The following is a 22,529-nucleotide window of genomic DNA, read 5'->3' as shown; positions in this document are numbered from 1 at the left end:
AGAGCTGCGAGTGTGGCAAAGCCAATGTTTGTTCACAGTTAACTCGCTGTGAAGGTGCCATTTTCAACCACTGAAGGACCCTTTGTGTAACAGGAATCAGATAAAAACTCTCCTCTGAGCAGTGTTGTGGTTTTATCTTTTTCCACAGCAATTTTATGCCTTTGATTTTGATCAATACACGGGTTTGCTTTGGTCCCTCTGCGGTCACTAAACTACCTTGGGTAGCTGCTGTTATATCTCAGATATCCACCAACAAGCACACTATTGTAGAGCGATGTCTCACTCTTCACATCGCAGAACCAAAGGAATAGAGCAGACAGTTTGCAGCTTCCTCACAGAACCAAAGGAATAGAGCAGACGGTTTGCAGCTTCCTCGCAGAACCAAAGGAATAGAGCAGACCGTTTGCAGCTTCCTCGCAGAACCAAAGGAATAGAGCAGACCGTTTGCAGCTTCCTCACAGAACCAAAGGAATAGAGCAGACAGTTTGCAGCTTCCTCGCAGAACCAAAGGAATAGAGCAGACCGTTTGCAGCTTCCTCGCAGAACCAAAGGAATAGAGCAGACCGTTTGCAGCTTCCTCACAGAACCAAAGGAATAGAGCAGACAGTTTGCAGCTTCCTCGCAGAACCAAAGGAATAGAGCAGACCGTTTGCAGCTTCCTCACAGAACCAAAGGAATAGAGCAGACAGTTTGCAGCTTCCTCACAGAACCAAAGGAATAGAGCAGACCGTTTGCGGCTTCCTCTCAGAACCAAAAGAATAGAGCAGACCGTTTATAATAGTTCCTGGTACCAATGACATTACCCCACTTCTCAAAGAGCTGCACTGGCTTCCCATTACCGCATGAATCCGCTTCAAGGTTCTTGACCTGGCGTACCGTGCAGCGAGGGGAACGGTTCCTGCTTACCTCCTACCTATGTTTCTAACTACACGTCCTCAAGATCCCTACACTCTGCATCTTCTGGCCGCTTGAGAGTGAGACCAACTCCTATTCGGGCTCCTGGGGGGTCTTAAAAGTGAAGCAGGCTATTTTCTACCCACCACAGTCAGGACAGCCCGCCTAATCTTTCACCGTCGACTAAGAACACACCTCTTCAATCAATATCTGAAAATAAATAAATACATTTAGAAGAGAAAAAAAAAGATCTTTAGTATTTTATTATTTACTTATTATTATTATTATTATTATTATTATTATTATTATTATTATTATTATTATTTATTATTATTATTATTATTTGTGTTCAGCAGGTTGTGTGTTCAGCAGGCCTGATATTGTAGGTCGGAAGGACTGCCGTCTGCTGCATATCATACATAGTTTAAGTGAAATTATAAGATGTAAACCCTCATTTAATCCGGTTAGTCCGGTTTACTGAGAACATGTATGTTTTCTTGTTTTCAGCAGTAGCCGGAGGGAGTAGTCTCAGGGGAAGGGAGGATTGCACACGTACTGTAACACACACAAGACACCCGAGAGTCCGGTACAGTTTTCTACCACTGAAGCCACCACTGGGGGGGGGGTTACCTTGCTCAAGGTTATTTTACTGGGAATTGTTGTGAGAGGAAAGAGCAACACTCCTCCACTCGGATCTTTCCAGCCAAAAGAGTTGGGACCAGGGTTAGAAATTTAAAAAAATGTCCAAGGGCTTTTTTTGCCCCCCTTAACACTTTAGTTGCCAAAGGACGAGTTTAGGCGTCCTTCCCCGCCATGCTCAAGTTGCCGAAGACGCCGTAACTCGTCTTTGATATCAATATTTCAAAAATCTGTGATCGGAATCATATTTCCTTTCCGGGGGCCCTGAGACACAAGTGTGATCTCCTCTCAATCCTCTAGCGGTTCAAGACCGCCATCTGGTGGCCGATCGGCAGATTGAAAAAACTGATGTTACCTTTAACCCGGCAGGACTCACTCCATATGTGGTCCGGGCACTCGCTAATGTTAGAGAGACTCAGTCTTCACACAGTGAACATCGATCGCTGCAAATAACTCGAAAAAACAACATGATTTGGACGTATATATTATTATACAACCTGGAAATGGACCGGATATTTCTACATCCCATAATAAGAAAATGTCTGTTCCACACTCATCGCCCAACGGCGCGAGGAAGATACGGTAAGATTCAGCGTTATTTTTCAATGTGTACGATACTAACTGCTATGATGAACATTTGACCCACATTAGATGAATGGTATAACGCTGCCCACGGAATTATAAACGCCCCCTCGGCCATCTGGTCAACATCAGATGACGTGTAGTAACTTCCAGAAGTACGTGCCGTTGAAATTTATTATCTGGCACAGATCGCTATCAAACTGTATTTCATCATCAATATAATGCATTTGGAGCTATAAATCACGTTCTGGAGAAAGCTGCAGAAAGAGATGAAAACATACTTATACATTAGACCATATTTTAGTATGAATATGTGAATGAAAAAGTTTAACGTTGCTTCACCCTGAACAATACATATAGGACTTTGAATGGGCCCTAATAATGGCAATCTAGCAATAGGATTTAAAAAGTTATAGCCCTGCAAAGAAGGGGAACTTCTCCATAGACAAATAGAGATGGCAACCCATGGTATATAATGAATTTAACCTCCGGCACCCAAAGTGTTAATTGATTTTCGGGGGCTTTTTTTTTTATTTCGGGGGCACCGAATTTTTATGATGAAAATTAACAAAGATTATAAAACACTTTTTGTCAATTTTTTTTCAGTCTTCGTCCCTATGTTTGATAACGTAATGTTAATGTCTCCATATATAGGGCTCTACGCTAACCTTTTCCCCAAGGAGCACATGTGCTCCTAAAAAAAAAGACAGACCAGTGGGAGGCATGGTCTAACAATGTTCGAGACAGGGGAGGGTAGAATTGGATAATACAAAATTGGGATGGGAGAAAAATAGAAAATGGGGAGAAAAAGTAGATACAAAAAAAATTATAAAAAATCGAAATAAAAATTTAGGAACACAGAAATTTAGGAGCACAGTGAAAATTGTTCAAGTAACGGAGTTTATTAACAAACTATTTATTACAAGCATATTATACTGTGCGTGTGCATACTAGGGATGGGCGTGAATAATCGTTACTCGTAGCTATGAGAAAAATAGAAGAAAAAAAATCGAAATCATTAAAAGAAATTATGAATTTTTTTTTTATTTTTTTTTTACATATTTGTTCATATGTATGTGTAAGATTATAACTGTTTGTTGGTTTCCTTAAACATATACGTGAATGAACAAAAATAAGTAAAAATAAAAAATCTAATAAAAATTAAATATTATTTCTTAAATTTTTTTTAAAAGAATGTGTGTGTGTGTGTGTGTGTGTGTGTGTGTGTGTGTGTGTGTGTGTGTGTGTGTGTGTGTGTGTGTGTGTGTGTGTGTGTGTGTGTGTGTGTGTGTGTGTGTGTGTGTGTGTGTGTGTGTGTGTGTGTGTGTGTGTGTGTGTGTGTGTGTGTGTGTGTGTGTGTGTGTGTGTGTGTGTGTGTGTGTGTGTGTGTGTGTGTGTGTGTGTGTGTGTGTGTGTCACACTAGGCCTACATCCCGTACAGAGACAGCAAGATGACTCGTATCCTGCAGGACTCCCTGGGCGGTAACTGTCGAACCACCATCATCATCTGCGCCTCGCCCTCCTCCTACAACGAGAGCGAGACCAAGTCCACCCTCATGTTCGGTCAAAGGTGGGCTTGGCCAGTGACGTGTTGAAAGGATGACCAATGATGTGTTAAAGCAAACGAAAGAAGAAAAAAAAACACATCACTCAATATTTTACCGTACTCATAATCAATATTATTGAACCTTGACTTGACTCCAGTCGATATGAATTTAAGCCTGTTTACTAAACACAAACATATTTTACATTACCCCTGACCACTTTCCTGAGCATAGCTTACTTTTTGAAATTTGTTAAAGTTTTGCTTTGTTTACCTTTTTCTTTTAATTTATTATTATAAAATGTTTAACACATTGGGGACGAAGCACTGATATCTCCGTGTTTCGATTCCACCCGTTGTGGACAGAAGGACGGATATATCCGTGGCAAGTTGTTTTGGCTTTTATTCCATTTTAATAACTTATTCGAGGTCGCCGAGCTGCACTGCAGATGTACCCTACTCTTTGAATTCGCCAAAGTGCAATACCGGCCAGATCCTCTTAGGGGCGCTATCGTGATAATAGAGTGTTCCCTGTGGCAGAAGTTGTCTTTTTTTTTTAATCTCTAATGTAGTTTTCTACTCATCTGAAGCGATAGCTATTGTCTCTTCCACGGAATACCTTTTTGGAGCGCGGATTTCACTATGCAATAAGGGATTTATCATCAGCCAATGGACATATCGATCTACCAGATGGCGATCGATAACGGGGAAATGCTCGGGGGGGATCCAACCGGCTCATGGTAAGATCTTTTTCACATAAAATACAACCCGATCGGGCATTGTTTTGATAGCCATCCAGGCGATTGGCCTATGTGGCTACTTAGACGAACACGGTTATTGGTAATCAATAATAAGAAACGATGTCCCCCGCCCCCCCCCCGCCCCCTTTCATGCATACATGCTTGAGGATAGTGCCGATCATATGCAGTTTGAGTTTTAACTAGCATCTGTATAACGGAAATGCCATTGGATATAACGTTAGTAGCTATTAGCCCTTTATCTAGCCTTCCAGGAAATATACTAGACCAAATGCTGTATAACTTTTATATTCACGGCGCTATAAAATGAGAACGTATTGATGATTTTTTTTCTTTAAGCCATTTTGAAGGGACGGTTTATGGACTCAATTGACAATGAGAATGGACAGATAGCAATACTATAAAGTATAGATTTAGCTCTACAAACAGCCCACGTCTGTTTACATTTGCTGGTCCTCTAGAGATTTATTAGACTCATCCCAGTGGCCGCGATTGTGTTAATAAGAACATTATGGTGATAAACTATATAATTTATGCAAGAAACCTAACTAGACTTTTCTCCTGGTCATGCTAACAAAGAGGTTGCTCCTTAGAAACATGTCTCTTTCTCTCTCTTTCTCCCTCTCATGTACTTCCTTGTTTATGTTCAAAACTCACAGCTTTCCATTGAACCGCTTTGTTGGTGCCAATGGGAGATAGATTTACGCTAGGTTTATCACGGTACCTCTTTGCGGCCAGGAGATAGTCGGGTCCATACATATTTGTGACTCGCCGTGACCAAACCCGATTTGATCCGCAAAGGGGGAGGTGCTCTGAAATGAAGAAAATGTCTTGCTGTTTAGAAAATCCTAAAAATCGAAATCTTGATTTTTTTTACATATTTGAATTGTCATTAATGTGTTCCCTTATTTGCCCTTAGTTGCAAACTTAAATACAACTTGTAAATGAGGTAATTATTGTTATAATAGTTCCACAAATTTTCTTCCAAGTGAGGAGAAAAACTACACGCGCGGGCTGTGGGCCTGTCCACAGGGGCCAAGTACTGTACTTAATAGGTGTTAACACACAGACGTCATTAGCTTTAGAATAACACACTATTAATACACTATCTTAATGTTATAAGTTCAGATGATTTATAAGCAACGTAACGCAGTGTCTAAAAAAAAGATTAAAAAAAAAGAGGCCTTGACGGCCGTTATAAAACGTGTGTTTTAACTTAATTAAAAACCATTAAAACACAGTTCGAATTTTATGAGCGAACGAATTTCGGTAGGGTGCATTTTTTCCAACCTAATGGCTAAAAGTAAATTAATTTAATACGGAAACGGAGTGATAAAAAATGGCTTTTTCATCGGCTTTTTCATTATTGTGGGGGCCCTGATGTAAACTGCGCTGGGGCGCGATGACCCTTTCACTGCCACACTACAGAAGCGCTTAGTAATGCTTCGCCTCAACTCCGTTTCTGGTAGAACTAGTGAGCGAATCTTTAATATTTTTTTTGATTCATATTCAGAGGTAATTCGTCGAGATATTTATAATTGGTATTTATCAAAAATAAATATTAGAAATATGGTAAAAAAACCTTTTTATCCGTCACTACCACACTACAGAAGGTTACCCTTTCACTGCCACACTACAGAAGCGCTTAGTAATGCTTCGCCTCAACTCCGTTTCTGGTAGAACTAGTGAGCGAATCTTTAATATTTTTTTTGATTCATATTCAGAGGTAATTCGTCGAGATATTTATAATTGGTATTTATCAAAAATAAATATTAGAAATATGGTAAAAAAAACTATTTATCCGTTTTTTTATCCGTCACTACCACACTACAGAAGGTTAACCTTTCACTACCACACTACAGAAGGTTAACCTTTCACTACCACACTACAGAAGGTTAACCTTTCACTACCACACTACAGAAGGTTAACCCTTTCACTACCACACTACAGAAGGTTAACCTTTCACTACCAGACTACAGAAGGTTAACCTAGTTGTTGTGTCTTTCACTACCACACTACATGTATTTACATCTAAATGCTTCTGGAGAGGCCATCAGAACATTGAACATTGACTTTAGCATGTCTATTTTTATCTCGTGTTATTTTAAATGCTAATAAAATCTTGAAACTTGATTAAGTTTCTTGTTTATTATCAGGGTCCCTTTCACTACCACTACCAGTCACCAGACTCATTTTAATAACAAAGAGCCTCAGACTGGAAAGCTGCCAGGTGTTAATTGCCCTAGAGAGAGGGGGGCCATGGATTACAATGACTTCTGGGTAGTGTTGTAGTTGTTTCACTATTGTCACTGAATAGCCTGCTCGTCTCTTGAAGGCTATTATCTCTGAATACGTTTTGTGATAATCACCATGAATCATAGGAAGTAGCTTGCAAAGTATCCCACCAAAATGTTCAAGTGATGGCTTATTTTGAAGGTATGAATCTGTACTTTCATAATATGTAAAAATAAAAATAAAAATGAAGATCCCTCAACATGACCCTGAAGTCCATACCTGGTCACATTTTCACAATTTTGGCTCTGTACGCCACCACAATGGACTTGAAATTAAACGATCAAGATGTGCTTTAAGTGCAGACTTTCAGCTTTAATCAGATTTTAAACTTTGAAACTGTTGTAATTTCTACGCTGTTCACCTGATTTTGGATGTAAATACCCTACAATTAAAGCTGAAAGTCTGCACTTGAAGTACGGTACATAATTTCACATCCATTGTGGTGGTGTACAGAGCCAACTGAGAGATATATTTAAGGTAGGTTTATCACTGTACCTCTTTGTTAGTGTGACCGGGAGATATATTTAAGGTAGGCTTATCACCATACTGGTATGGTCCTTTTAATACAGTTGGCTTGACACAACTTCCTATACATGTTGTGTTCCCAGAGCAAAGACCATCAAGAACACGGTGTGCGTGAACGTGGAGCTGACGGCAGAGCAGTGGAAGAAGAAGTACGAAAGGGAGAAGGAGAAGAACAAGACCATGAGGACCACCATCACCTGGCTGGAGAACGAGCTCAACCGCTGGAGGAACGGTGAGGAAGAAATCTAGCAGCGATCACCTGTGAAATATCCAGAACCCCACTTTGAATCTCAAAGTTGTACACCACTTTTGTTCATGCTCTCATGCCACTAAAGCAGTAGCACTGTAGAACCCTAAAATTGATGCATTTGACAATTATGCATTTAAAGGCCAACCTTCACGTTGTATTTTTGTTCAATAAACAATGTGGACTAGGCCAACGGTGACTTTCATGAAGAAGGGAAAAAAAAGTATTGAAATTGACCCAGTTTTAGCGTTTTTATCAAACATTTTGTCTGCCCAACACAATCACCACGCACGTGGATATTTTAATCAATGGTTCATAACATGCGTGTGTAATCGAAATGATCTCGTCACAACAGGTGCAGGGCACCAGGGGGCTCACCAGGGGGCGCTGAGAGTCACACACAGCTAGTGGCAGGCACTGCAGGCAGAGAGCCTTGCTACCATAGATATATGCTTGCTACTACTAGCCGAATGAAAATGTATCTGTTTCACCTAACACTATTGCTCCGTGATTATAGCCATCCATCTCTAAAGCTAACCACTATTTGTAAAAGCCACAACCACGTTACCATATTTGTAATAATGTAAATCATTGTGTCGTTGTACATATTGTGTTTATAACGTTAGTAGCTAACATAGCTTAGCTTGGTAGCTATTGTGCTAACAACATATCCCGACATCCGGCTCGCTGGCCGGCATGAATGCCCGACACAAAATGGTTCTCTCCTCTCTGTACACCCTGTCCCCACGGGTACCCTGCCGGGGAGCCCATGGACACGACAACGGCGGCAGCCGTAGGGTGCTCGAGCCCGTAAAGGCTAGTGGTACACGATAGCTATGAGCTAACTAACGCTACAGGCTCAAACACCCTACGGCCGCCGCTGTTGTCGCGTCCACAAGCTCCTCCGCAGGACACCCGCGAGGACGGGGGCACACAAAGAGGAGAGAACCACCCGCAGTGTAGTGGTCCCGACTGTAGCAGGGACGGCGGAGCTATAGGCTAACTGTGAAGCACCGAGTGGGCCACCATTGATCTACATGCCCCGAGTAGTACTATGACCCGGACGGGCAAGGCATACGTTTCCTGAAGTGACGTCACGGCCGACGGCCGTGCTAGCGTCTGATAAGCTTTTAGATTCGGCTCATTAATATGCACCTGTAGTGACGTCGGCGTTTGATAAGCTTTTTTGATTCGCGCGTGCATGTTATTCGTGCGTGGACCTTTTTAACTCTTTCGGAGTGGCATTTCCGGTGTCAAATGGAAATAAATAAATAATGAATTTATATACCAATGATGTAAACTACCCATAATTGATCAGTAGGGTTTAACCTGGATGTTGGGCTTTAAGTTTCTAATGGATGTGAATTGTTTGTGTGGTTGGTCACTCAAAACGGCGGTGTTCATTGAAGGCAGGCAAACAAGTTAGAACAAATTCAGTGCGCAGCTTGCCATCAAACGACGAACTGCTGATGACCCAACTTGTTCTGCCGTACGACTCTCCCTTTAGAGAAATCACAATTGACCATATTCACATAGTGGCCAGCCATTTTGCTCTTATGTCTTATGTCCAGGTTGGGACTTCTTTCCACTCTGTTCCCACCTTGGGTTAGGGATGGGCATTTTAAAGAAAAATCCAGATCAATTGATCGCATACTATACTAGATTGATCGTGTATTACTCGAAAAGGGAAAACAAACGTAAAAAATAAATTAGAAAATGTTTTACTTATTTTTGTTCATTCACGTATTTATGTTTAACACTTTCCCGGCCACTTGGATGCGTCTAATATCACTCTAGACGGCCAGCATATCAAAACAGACTTGCATAGTTCGTGAGGCTGTTTGTAGAGCTAAATCTATACTTTATAGTATTGCTATCTGTCCATTCTCATTGTCAATTGAGACCATAAACCGGCCATTCAAAATGGCTTAAAGAAATATTTTTTTCATCAATACGTTCTCATTTTATAGCGTCTTGAATATAAGCGTTATAAGGGATTTGGTCTAGTATATTTCCTGGAAGGCTGGATAAATGCGTGTAATTTACATGAAAAAGATCTTACCGTGAGCCGGTTGGATCCCCCAGACCATTTCCCAGTTATCGATCGCCATCTGGTAGATCGATATGTCCATTGGCTGATGATAAATTCCTTTACTGCACACTGAAATCCGCGATCCAAAACGTATTCCAAGCTACATGCTGCACATCCAGAATCCAGCTAACTGGAAACTCCATTGAAAGTAAAAAAAAAAAAAAGGCACCGTTCTACCACAGGGCACACTGCATTATCGCGACAGCGCCCCTAAGAGGATCTGGCCGGTAATGCACTTTTTCGAATTCAAAGAGTAGGGTACATCTGCAGTGCCGCTCGGCGACCTTGAATAGGTTATTAAAATGGAATAAAAGCCAAAACAACCTTGCCACGGACATGTCCGTGGTTGGTCCTCAACCGGTGGATTCGAAACACGGATATATACGTTGTTGGGCGGGAATGTGTTAAGGAAACCAACAAACAGTTATAATCTTACACATACATGTGAAAAGATGTAATTTTTTTTTCTTTTTTTTCTTCAGATTTTTCTCATAGCTACGAGTAATCGATTACTCACGCCCATCCCTAGTTAGGGTTAGGATAAATGGTCTATGAACTCGCACCCAAAGTAGGACCTGCGGGCCAAATTCGGCCCTCTGACATTATGTTTGGCCCTCCAGAGGGTTCTAGAGAGTGATGAGATTACAGATTTGGTCTTATTTTGTTGCCATTTATTTATATTAAAAATAGTTATTTTCAGATAACTTGATTATGAAAAGGGACAAGCCCGTTGACACGAGACCTGAGACAAAATCATCCAATTCCAGTCAAGTCCTTGGGCCCGAGGCCCTCCACCCATGCTATATTTTGGCCCTTCACATCACAAGGTTTGGACACGCCTGGTCTTTCATGTTCTGAACCCCCCCCCCCCCCACAGGTGAGAGCGTGCCGGTGGCGGAGCAGTTTGACAAGGAGAAGGCCCACGCTGAGGTGCTGGCCCTGGACAACGTGCTCAACGACAAGCCGGCCTCCACGCCCAACGTGCCCGGCGTGCGCCTCACCGACGTGGAGAAGGACAAGTGTGAGGCGGAGCTGGCCAAGCTGTACAAGCAGCTGGACGACAAGGTGAGGGGTCTCATCCATAGATATGTAGAGTGAGGAAGACAGAAGAGGAAGAGGAGTGGACGGGTCTCATCCATAGAGATGTAGAGAGTGAGGAAGACAGAAGAGGAAGAGGAGTGGGGGGATGGGTCTCATCCATAGATATGTAGAGTGAGGAAGACAGAAGAGGAAGAGGAGTGGGGGGATGGGTCTCATCCATAGATATGTAGAGTGAGGAAGACAGAAGAGGAAGAGGAGTGGGGGGACGGGTCTCATCCATAGAGATGTAGAGAGTGAGGAAGAGGAGTGGGGGGACGGGTCTCATCCATAGAGATGTAGAGTGAGGAAGAGGAGTGGGGGGATGGGTCTCATCCATAGAGATGTAGAGAGTGAGGAAGACGGAAGAGGAAGAGGAGTGGGGGGACGGGTCTCATCCATAGAGATGTAGAGAGTGAGGAAGAGGAGTGGGGGGACGGGTCTCATCCATAGAGATGTAGAGAGTGAGGAAGAGGAGTGGGGGGATGGGTCTCATCCATAGAGATGTAGAGAGTGAGGAAGACGGAAGAGGAAGAGGAGTGGGGGGATGGGTCTCATCCATAGAGATGTAGAGAGTGAGGAAGAGGAGTGGGGGGATGGGTCTCATCCATAGAGATGTAGAGAGTGAGGAAGAGGAGTGGGGGGATGGGTCTCATCCATAGAGATGTAGAGAGTGAGGAAGAGGAGTGGGGGGATGGGTCTCATCCATAGAGATGTAGAGAGTGAGGAAGACGGAAGAGGAAGAGGAGTGGGGGGATGGGTCTCATCCATAGAGATGTAGAGAGTGAGGAAGAGGAAGAGGAGTGGACGGGTCTCATCCATAGAGATGTAGAGAGTGAGGAAGAGGAGTGGGGGGATGGGTCTCATCCATAGAGATGTAGAGAGTGAGGAAGACGGAAGAGGAAGAGGAGTGGGGGGATGGGTCTCATCCATAGCGATGTAGAGAGTGAGGAAGACGGAAGAGGAAGAGGAGTGGGGGGATGGGTCTCATCCATAGAGATGTAGAGAGTGAGGAAGACGGAAGAGGAAGAGGAGTGGGGGGATGGGTCTCATCCATAGAGATGTAGAGAGTGAGGAAGACGGAAGAGGAAGAGGAGTGGGGGGACCGGTCTCATCCATAGAGATGTAGAGAGTGAGGAAGAGGAGTGGGGGGATGGGTCTCATCCATAGAGATGTAGAGAGTGAGGAAGAGGAGTGGGGGGATGGGTCTCATCCATAGAGATGTAGAGAGTGAGGAAGACGGAAGAGGAAGAGGAGTGGAGGGATGGGTCTCATCCATAGAGATGTAGAGTGAGGAAGAGGAGTGGGGGGATGGGTCTCATCCATAGAGATGTAGAGTGAGGAAGAGGAGTGGGGGGACGGGTCTCATCCATAGAGATCTATAATTCCTGTTCCTCATGGGCAGACGCAATTTGAGTCATAACAAGAAATTTATGAAAAAATGGTTGGGGAAAGTAATCTTAAGTAGGCTACTTTTCGGTCTTCAATATCATTGAATGGTGATCCATTTTGTGAATAAATGTGTTCTCTGATGTAACTAGGGCTGACCCCTATTAGTCTATTAGTCGACTAATCGGTCGAAAGGAGCCGTAGTCGACTGGCCAACCTCTTAGTCGAATATATTTAAAAAAAATAATATATATTTTATAATTTTATTTAAAATTATTTTTTTTATCATTCTTTCCAAAAGAAAAGAGGCCTAGAAGCGTGGCTAATGCTAATGGCACGCATACCAGAGGGTAACTGCCTACGAAAGCAGGCACAGAGGCACTGAAGAGGATTTCACCCATCTAATGAACACACTAGACTAGACAAATATCAAGATGTATCCATCAGTGGACCAATTGCATGCTTTTGCAGAGGACAAGAAGCCTTCAGTCGACTCCTTCAGACATTAAGCACCCCCCACAGCCCAAATGGAATGATACAAAAAATAATAATAATAATATTAAAAATATTATAAATTTTTTTTATTTAATTTTTTTAGTCAACCAATAGTCGACTAACGGCAAATTTTGGCCAATCATAGTCGACCATCCAAATCCTTAGTCGGGGACAGCCCTAGATGTAACCATATCTTTGTCGGCAGACGACTCCTTTGTACAATCTCTGTTATCAACACTGCTACCAAGCATAATTAGCAAACATAGCTCAGCTCAATCTGTGTAACATTAGTACGGTACTTGTTGCTCTGCTGGGAAAGACCGTTCATCACTGCATCGTTTATACAACTTGTTTTCATCCAAAAGTCAGTTTGGAAACGTTGTATTATGAAATAAGACATTCAGGGGATGTCTGGTCACGTGCTATTCTCCCGGTTTGCATGTTGGAGTGATCTAGGAATGTAAACACACCGTGCTGAATGTCAAAGCTATGGGAGGCGGTTGGGGTCAAAAAGGGTAATGCACCCAGGTCTCTGGTGGTATGTGTGTGCTTAGACCTCTATCCAGATGCCAAATTAATCACAAATTAATAATAAAACAATTTAAAACATTTTAATAACAGCCCCGGTGTTTTCGTGTTGCAGGTGCTTGCTCTCTGCAAAAGGTTGTAAAAGCATCAATGAAAGCTGTGTACCAACCGTGAAGTTCTGTACATGAACACCACCGTGTCTCATCATGACCACTAATGCTGCTTCTCCCTCTCTCCAGGACGACGAGATCAACCAGCAGAGCCAGCTGGCTGAGAAGCTGAAGCAGCAGATGTTGGACCAGGAGGAGGTCAGTGGTGGGGGGGGGGGGGGGGGGTACATTCTGACCCTTGGCTTCACATGATTTTCTCCCCAATTTTAGTTGTCATGCCAATTCCCCATGTGTATCAGGGTCCTGGTCGATGTACCATCATCTGTCGGTATGGGGAGTGTGTAGACTACCTGATGCCTCCTCCGATACATGAGTCACCAGCCGCTTCTTTTCACCTGAGAGCGAGGAGTTTCACTGGGAGAGCATAACGAACACAAAGGTTCATGCTATCTGAACCCCGGTCTCTGCTACCCAGACGCACACCTTCATATAGTCTTCACGTCTGAGAGGAGTAAAGGGAGCTCTAGTCTTCACATCTGAGAGGAGTAAAGAGAGCTCTAGTCTTCACGTCTGAGAGGAGTAAAGAGAGCTCTAGTCTTCACGTCTGAGAGGAGTAAAGAGAGCTCTAGTCTTCACGTCTGAGAGGAGTAAAGAGAGCTCTAGTCTTCACGTCTGAGAGGAGTAAAGAGAGCTCTAGTCTTCACGTCTGAGAGGAGTAAAGAGAGCTCTAGTCTTCACGTCTGAGAGGAGTAAAGAGAGCTCTAGTCTTCAAGTCTGAGAGGAGTAAAGAGAGCTCTAGTCTTCACGTCTGAGAGGAGTAAAGAGAGCTCTAGTCTTCACGTCTGAGAGGAGTAAAGAGAGCTCTAGTCTTCACGTCTGAGAGGAGTAAAGAGAGCTCTAGTCTTCAAGTCTGAGAGGAGTAAAGAGAGCTCTAGTCTTCACGTCTGAGAGGAGTAAAGAGAGCTCTAGTCTTCACGTCTGAGAGGAGTAAAGAGAGCTCTAGTCTTCACGTCTGAGAGGAGTAAAGAGAGCTCTAGTCTTCACGTCTGAGAGGAGTAAAGAGAGCTCTAGTCTTCACGTCTGAGAGGAGTAAAGAGAGCTCTAGTCTTCACGTCTGAGAGGAGTAAAGAGAGCTCTAGTCTTCACGTCTGAGAGGAGTAAAGAGAGCTCTAGTCTTCAAGTCTGAGAGGAGTAAAGAGAGCTCTAGTCTTCACGTCTGAGAGGAGTAAAGAGAGCTCTAGTCTTCAAGTCTGAGAGGAGTAAAGAGAGCTCTAGTCTTCAAGTCTGAGAGGAGTAAAGAGAGCTCTAGTCTTCACGTCTGAGAGGAGTAAAGAGAGCTCTAGTCTTCAAGTCTGAGAGGAGTAAAGAGAGCTCTAGTCTTCACGTCTGAGAGGAGTAAAGAGAGCTCTAGTCTTCACGTCTGAGAGGAGTAAAGAGAGCTCTAGTCTTCACGTCTGAGAGGAGTAAAGAGAGCTCTAGTCTTCAAGTCTGAGAGGAGTAAAGAGAGCTCTAGTCTTCAAGTCTGAGAGGAGTAAAGAGAGCTCTAGTCTTCACGTCTGAGAGGAGTAAAGAGAGCTCTAGTCTTCAAGTCTGAGAGGAGTAAAGAGAGCTCTAGTCTTCAAGTCTGAGAGGAGTAAAGAGAGCTCTAGTCTTCACGTCTGAGAGGAGTAAAGAGAGCTCTAGTCTTCACGTCTGAGAGGAGTAAAGGGAGCTCTAGTCTTCACATCTGAGAGGAGTAAAGAGAGCTCTAGTCTTCACGTCAGAGGAGTAAAGAGAGCTCTAGTCTTCACGTCTGAGAGGAGTAAAGAGAGCTCTAGTCTTCACGTCTGAGAGGAGTAAAGAGAGCTCTAGTCTTCAAGTCTGAGAGGAGTAAAGAGAGCTCTAGTCTTCACGTCTGAGAGGAGTAAAGAGAGCTCTAGTCTTCACGTCTGAGAGGAGTAAAGAGAGCTCTAGTCTTCAAGTCTGAGAGGAGTAAAGAGAGCTCTAGTCTTCAAGTCTGAGAGGAGTAAAGAGAGCTCTAGTCTTCACGTCTGAGAGGAGTAAAGAGAGCTCTAGTCTTCACGTCTGAGAGGAGTAAAGAGAGCTCTAGTCTTCACGTCTGAGAGGAGTAAAGAGAGCTCTAGTCTTCAAGTCTGAGAGGAGTAAAGAGAGCTCTAGTCTTCAAGTCTGAGAGGAGTAAAGAGAGCTCTAGTCTTCACGTCAGAGGAGTAAAGAGAGCTCTAGTCTTCACGTCTGAGAGGAGTAAAGAGAGCTCTAGTCTTCACGTCTGAGAGGAGTAAAGAGAGCTCTAGTCTTCACGTCTGAGAGGAGTAAAGAGAGCTCTAGTCTTCAAGTCTGAGAGGAGTAAAGAGAGCTCTAGTCTTCACATCTGAGAGGAGTAAAGAGAGCTCTAGTCTTCACGTCTGAGAGGAGTAAAGAGAGCTCTAGTCTTCACATCTGAGAGGAGTAAAGAGAGCTCTAGTCTTCACGTCTGAGAGGAGTAAAGAGAGCTCTAGTCTTCACGTCTGAGAGGAGTAAAGAGAGCTCTAGTCTTCAAGTCTGAGAGGAGTAAAGAGAGCTCTAGTCTTCACGTCTGAGAGGAGTAAAGAGAGCTCTAGTCTTCACGTCTGAGAGGAGTAAAGAGAGCTCTAGTCTTCACGTCTGAGAGGAGTAAAGAGAGCTCTAGTCTTCAAGTCTGAGAGGAGTAAAGAGAGCTCTAGTCTTCACGTCTGAGAGGAGTAAAGAGAGCTCTAGTCTTCAAGTCTGAGAGGAGTAAAGAGAGCTCTAGTCTTCACGTCTGAGAGGAGTAAAGAGCGCTCTAGTCTTCACGTCTGAGAGGAGTAAAGAGAGCTCTAGTCTTCACGTCTGAGAGGAGTAAAGAGAGCTCTAGTCTTCACGTCAGAGGAGTAAAGAGAGCTCTAGTCTTCACGTCTGAGAGGAGTAAAGAGAGCTCTAGTCTTCACGTCTGAGAGGAGTAAAGAGAGCTCTAGTCTTCACGTCTGAGAGGAGTAAAGAGAGCTCTAGTCTTCAAGTCTGAGAGGAGTAAAGAGAGCTCTAGGATTCACGTCTGAGAGGAGTAAAGAGAGCTCTAGTCTTCACGTCAGAGAGGAGTAAAGAGAGCTCTAGTCTTCACGTCTGAGAGGAGTAAAGAGAGCTCTAGTCTTCACGTCTGAGAGGAGTAAAGAGAGCTCTAGTCTTCACGTCTGAGAGGAGTAAAGAGAGCTCTAGTCTTCAAGTCTGAGAGGAGTAAAGAGAGCTCTAGTCTTCACGTCTGAGAGGAGTAAAGAGAGCTCTAGTCTTCACGTCTGAGAGGAGTAAAGAGAGCTCTAGTCTTCACGTCTGAGAGGAGTAAAGAGAGCTCTAGTCTTCACGTCTGAGAGGAGTAAAGAGAGCTCTAGTCTTCACGTCTGAGAGGAGTAAAGAGAGCTCTAGTCTTCACGTCTGAGAGGAGTAAAGAGAGCTCTAGTCTTCACGTCTGAGAGGAGTAAAGAGAGCTCTAGTCTTCACGTCTGAGAGGAGTAAAGAGAGCTCTAGTCTTCACGTCTGAGAGGAGTAAAGAGAGCTCTAGTCTTCAAGTCTGAGAGGAGTAAAGAGAGCTCTAGTCTTCACGTCAGAGGAGTAAAGAGAGCTCTAGTCTTCACGTCTGAGAGGAGTAAAGAGAGCTCTAGTCTTCACGTCTGAGAGGAGTAAAGAGAGCTCTAGTCTTCAAGTCTGAGAGGAGTAAAGAGAGCTCTAGTCTTCACGTCTGAGAGGAGTAAAGAGAGCTCTAGTCTTCACGTCTGAGAGGAGTAAAGAGAGCTCTAGTCTTCAAGTCTGAGAGGAGTAAAGAGAGCTCTAGTCTTCACGTCTGAGAGGAGTAAAGAGAGCTCTAGTCTTCAAGTCTGAGAGGAGTAAAGAGAGCTCTAGTCTTCACGTCTGAGAGGAGTAAAGAGAGCTCTAGTCTTCACGTCTGAGAGGAGTAAAGAGAGCTCTAGTCTTCACGTCTGAGAGGAGTAAAGAGAGCTCTAGTCTTCAAGTCTGAGAGGAGTAAAGAGAGCTCTAGTCTTCACGTCAGAGGAGTAAAGAGAGCTCTAGTCTTCACGTCTGAGAGGAGTAAAGAGAGCTCTAGTCTTCAAGTCTGAGAGGAGTAAAGAGAGCTCTAGTCTTCACGTCTGAGAGGAGTAAAGAGAGCTCTAGTCTTCACGTCTGAGAGGAGTAAAGAGAGCTCTAGTCTTCACGTCTGAGAGGAGTAAAGAGAGCTCTAGTCTTCACGTCTGAGAGGAGTAAAGAGAGCTCTAGTCTTCAAGTCTGAGAGGAGTAAAGAGAGCTCTAGTCTTCACGTCTGAGAGGAGTAAAGAGAGCTCTAGTCTTCAAGTCTGAGAGGAGTAAAGAGAGCTCTAGTCTTCACGTCTGAGAGGAGTAAAGAGAGCTCTAGTCTTCACGTCTGAGAGGAGTAAAGAGAGCTCTAGTCTTCACGTCTGAGAGGAGTAAAGAGAGCTCTAGTCTTCACGTCTGAGAGGAGTAAAGAGAGCTCTAGGATTCACGTCTGAGAGGAGTAAAGAGAGCTCTAGTCTTCAAGTCTGAGAGGAGTAAAGAGAGCTCTAGTCTTCACGTCAGAGGAGTAAAGAGAGCTCTAGTCTTCACGTCTGAGAGGAGTAAAGAGAGCTCTAGTCTTCAAGTCTGAGAGGAGTAAAGAGAGCTCTAGTCTTCACGTCTGAGAGGAGTAAAGAGAGCTCTAGTCTTCAAGTCTGAGAGGAGTAAAGAGAGCTCTAGTCTTCAAGTCTGAGAGGAGTAAAGAGAGCTCTAGTCTTCACGTCTGAGAGGAGTAAAGAGAGCTCTAGTCTTCACGTCTGAGAGGAGTAAAGAGAGCTCTAGTCTTCACGTCTGAGAGGAGTAAAGAGAGCTCTAGTCTTCACGTCTGAGAGGAGTAAAGAGAGCTCTAGTCTTCAAGTCTGAGAGGAGTAAAGAGAGCTCTAGTCTTCACGTCTGAGAGGAGTAAAGAGAGCTCTAGGATTCTATTGTCCAGCCACTGTCCAGCATATCCAACATCCAGCACAAGTACCTGTTTCTACGTTGCTCCCGTAGTGACTCCCATAGTGACTCCTGTAATGACTACTGCAATGACTCCCGTAGTGACTCCCGTAGTGACTACTGTAATGACTCCCGTAGTGACTACTGTAATGACTCCCGTAGTGACTACTGTAATGACTCCCGTAGTGACTCCTGTAGTGACTACTGTAATGACTCCCGTAGTGACTCTCATAGTGACTCTCATAGTGACTCCCATTCCCGTAGACTCCCGTATTGACTCCCATAGTGACTCTCATAGTGACTCCCATTCCCGTAGAGACTCCCATAGTGACTCCCATAGTGACTCTCATTCCCGTAGTGACTCTCATAGCGACTCCCGTAGTGACTCCTGTAGAGACTCTCGTAGTGACTCTCATTCCCATAGCGACTCCCGTAGTGACTCCTGTAGAGACTCTCGTAGTGACTCTCATTCCCATAGCGACTCCCGTAGTGACTCCTGTAGAGACTCTCGTAGTGACTCTCATAGCGACTCCCGTAGTGACTCCTGTAGAGACTCTCGTAGTGACTCTCATAGCGACTCCCGTAGTGACTCCTGTAGAGACTCTCGTAGTGACTCTCATTCCCATAGTGACTCCCGTAGTGACTCCTGTAGAGACTCTCGTAGTGACTCTCATTCCCATAGCGACTCCCGTAGTGACTCCTGTAGAGACTCTCGTAGTGACTCTCATTCCCATAGCGACTCCCGTAGTGACTCCTGTAGAGACTCTCGTAGTGACTCATTCCCATAGCGACTCCCGTAGAGACTCCCATAGTGACTCCCGTAGTGACTCTCATAGTGACTCTCATTCCCGTAGCGACTCGCATAGCGACTCCCGTAGTGACTCCTGTAGAGACTCTCGTAGTGACTCTCATTCCCATAGTGACTCCCGTAGTGACTCCTGTAGAGACTCTCGTAGCGACTCCCATAGCGACTCCCATAGTGACTCCTGTAGAGACTCGTAGTGTTTCCCACTGATTCTCAGGTTATTTGTGGTGGAAGCAGACGGGCTGAACAAGCAACATGATACTCTTCATCATAAGTTATCACCTTAGGGAATCTTAATTTGTCACAGGCCTGAATGATGATGATGATGATGATGATGATGATATTGCAGTTGGTTGCCACAGATAATAAGTATGTACGAGTAACACTGCATGTCCTATTGGCTAAATTACATTGTGTGTAAGATGTAGCCACTGTGAAACTGGACTGAAGCCAGGAGGTGCACTGTGTCCAGCAGGACTCCAGTCAATGAACTCGCACATCCCAGGATAAAAATAACCTCCTCTACATCATGGCAGTTAGCCTAGGTGTCCTGGTGCAGTTATGTGAGGAGACATAAATAGCACCTCTGATTACCCAAACAGACCTTTGATGTTGTTGTCACGGCCAGGATAGGGAAGCCTGGCCTGGGCTAGAGTAGCACTGGATGGTGCTGGAGCTGTTGGAAATGTGTCAATAAACTGGATCAGCTATTCGGTGCCAGCCAGGTGCTGCTTGAAAGACCAGTTCTATTTTGGACTCTAGTTATCGTCTCAAGTGTTCCTGTGGTGCTCCGATCACAGCTAGAACCCTGGGACATTTCGACTGGTCTAATTTATATTAGCATATTTGGTATGTAGCCAACCTATATTCAATCAGTCTAAAAAAAAACACATTGGCTGCTAAGAAATAGAACTGGCAGGTGAAATTGTGGATCCTCTAGTTACTGTGGCCAGCTGACTCTTTAACCTCTTAAGCCCTAGCCATATTTTCAGAAGATTTGTACATACCCAAGTAAATGGAAGATTGCTCCACTTCCACAAGGACCATTAGCATGTTCTTGATATCTAAGGACATCTATGGACCTCACAGAATGTATTCCCAGTGTCAGGAATATTGTGTTTATGTCACTATGCTTGAGTAAATTGTGATTAAACAAAGAATATACATTATTATTAGTCCCCCCCCCCCCCCCCCATCTTTTACGGTGAATAACACCATGCTAACATTGACCAAAAGTGAGAATTGCCACTGAGCTCATTCAGCACCTTCTTGAGATCAAGTGTACTAAAAAGCTAGACAAAAGCTAGGCAGATGATTTACAGGGGAGATCTTATAAGGTCATATTTCGCTAATAACACGTACTCTTGGCTACATTCGAAAAAGAAACGCAACATCACTTAATACGGACTGTATTGATTTGATCTATTAGTGATGTGAAATAAATCTTGTACCGGGCCGATCAGGCTTCAACATCCCCTCTACTCAAATTGTAAACATTTTAATGGTTAACCCCTCTCTGAAGCATGGTTTTCATTATACAGAGTGTTATTTGTGCAGAACCTATATGAATTGAAAATGGGGGACCCTGATGGAAACAAGACAAACGTCTTTCTCAGGTCTGCACCCCCTTAACAATTGTATGTATTGAGCCGTACTGTATTGTACCCATTCTGCAATCTGTTAAATAAAGTTTTCATTCATTCATTCATTCATTCATTCATTCATTCATTTCATTCATTCAGTCAACTTGTCACCATTGTGCCTTTTTCAAATTATTCTCCTGGAGAGAGAGATTCTCTGTACTTCCCTGAAATCTGAGTTGTATGTGTGATGTCACTAATAGGTTGAACCTATTTGTCCAGTATGTGGTAACTGAACACCTTTAGCTTCAACACACAGAGAAAGTAGGTATTGTGTCTTGAATGAATTTTAGCTGCCCACTTGGAATGACTGATAGATATCAATTGGCACTTGGGGGTAAAGGTCTAAGCCATCAGTAGTTTATTGAAACATTTGGTGGAAAAAACATCTATATACAAATGGATATTCAATGTAGAATGTTTTTAAGGGTTTAAACTACATCTGAAGGGGATCTTTTAAAAGTGAATTTCATGCCCTGATTCTAAAACATGTATATCCATGGACCCTCCTTCTAGCTCCTGGCCTCCTCCCGCCGTGACCACGACAACATGCAGGTGGAGCTGAACCGCCTGCAGGCGGAGAACGAGGCCTCCAAGGAGGAGGTGAAGGAGGTGCTGCAGGCCCTGGAGGAGCTGGCCGTCAACTACGACCAGAAGAGCCAGGAGGTGGAGGACAAGACCAGGGAGTTTGAGGCCATCAGCGAGGAACTCAGCCAGAAATCGGTGAGACAGATGGGGGACGAGGACGGACAGACACAAGCATGGTGCACAGTCCCACATGCACACGCTAGGGGTGTAACAAGGGGTGTAGGGGTGCAACACTAGGGGTGTAACAAGGGGTGTAGGGGTGCAACAAGCTCAGTGCAGAACTGAAAAAAGAAAAGTATATTCAGTGTTTCGAAATGTAAAACTCTTCTCATTCTCTTCCCTCAGTCTCTTCCTAGGTCTTCCTAAGATTGTTTTATTATTTTAGTCTGTGCATTGGATATATATACTCCATATTTATATATGGATTGAAATTTGAAAACACATTGGTTAAATGCGTATATTGTATGCCTTGCACTCTGTGTCTTTGTGTCCATGCATGTATGTACTTTTTGTTGTCAATATGTCCCCGCACCAATACAAATGCCTGTCCATTTTATTGTGTTTGGTGATTCAGATTCTGACATTTCATTGTTTAGTAAAAGATCATTGGTATTAAAAGCCTCCCTCTCCCGTAGTCCATCCTGTCGTCCATCGACTCTGAACTTCAGAAGCTGAAGGAGATGTCCAACCACCAGAAGAAGCGGGTGACCGAGATGATGTCATCGCTCCTCAAAGACCTGGCCGAGATCGGCATTGCAGTGGGTAGCAATGACCTCAAGGTGAGGCACGGACCTGTACAGGAAGCGTTGGGTTTCAATTCAAAATGTCAATATTTGACTGTTTGAATCGTTTGAATATGTCGGATAGGAAAATCTTTGTCTCATAATGACAAATGTTTTGGAGAAAACTTGCTTCCTGAATTGAAAGCGAATCGAGCCCAACATTGCTTGTGTTGTAGTGATCCATGTGGGGGTTTATCGAGCCACAAGTAGAAGTGCTTGATGTTGTTTAAATGTTGTTGAATAGTGATGTTGGTGTTTTGCGACTATTAACCCGCCTTTCCTTTTCTTTCTACCTCTGCTTTTACTCTCTCTCTCTCTGCCTCTGCCTCTGTCTCTCTCTGCCTCTGTCTCTCTCTCTCTCTCTCTCTCTCTCTCTCTCTCTCTCTCGCTGCCTCTGCCTCTGTCTCTCGCTGCCTCTGCCTCTGTCTCTCTCTGCCTATGTCTCTCTCTATCTGCCTCTGTCTCTCTCTATCTGCCTCTGTCTCTCTCTCTCTGCCTGCCTCTGTCTCTCTCTCTCTCTCTCTCTCTCTCTCTCTCTCTCTCTCTCTCTC

The 22,529-nt window shown here is 43.9% G+C and overlaps 1 protein-coding gene across 1 annotated transcript in view; it reads left to right on the top strand.

The window, feature by feature from the left end:
• Positions 1-22,529, top strand: part of LOC311239184 (kinesin-1 heavy chain) — a 74,295-nt gene that overhangs the window by 24,074 nt on the left and 27,692 nt on the right. Inside the window, exons 10-15 of the mRNA XM_084327460.1 lie at positions 3,540-3,685; positions 7,320-7,468; positions 10,453-10,640; positions 13,304-13,372; positions 21,125-21,331; positions 21,832-21,975. Coding sequence (XP_084183586.1) covers positions 3,540-3,685; positions 7,320-7,468; positions 10,453-10,640; positions 13,304-13,372; positions 21,125-21,331; positions 21,832-21,975 — 903 coding nt within the window. The remainder of the gene's footprint in view (positions 1-3,539; positions 3,686-7,319; positions 7,469-10,452; positions 10,641-13,303; positions 13,373-21,124; positions 21,332-21,831; positions 21,976-22,529) is intronic.

Source organism: Notolepis coatsorum, assembly GCF_963971535.1.
Source record: "Notolepis coatsorum genome assembly, chromosome: 13".
Taxonomy (NCBI): Eukaryota; Metazoa; Chordata; class Actinopteri; order Aulopiformes; family Paralepididae; genus Notolepis; species Notolepis coatsorum.
This window is presented reverse-complemented; position numbering and strand designations above follow the sequence as displayed.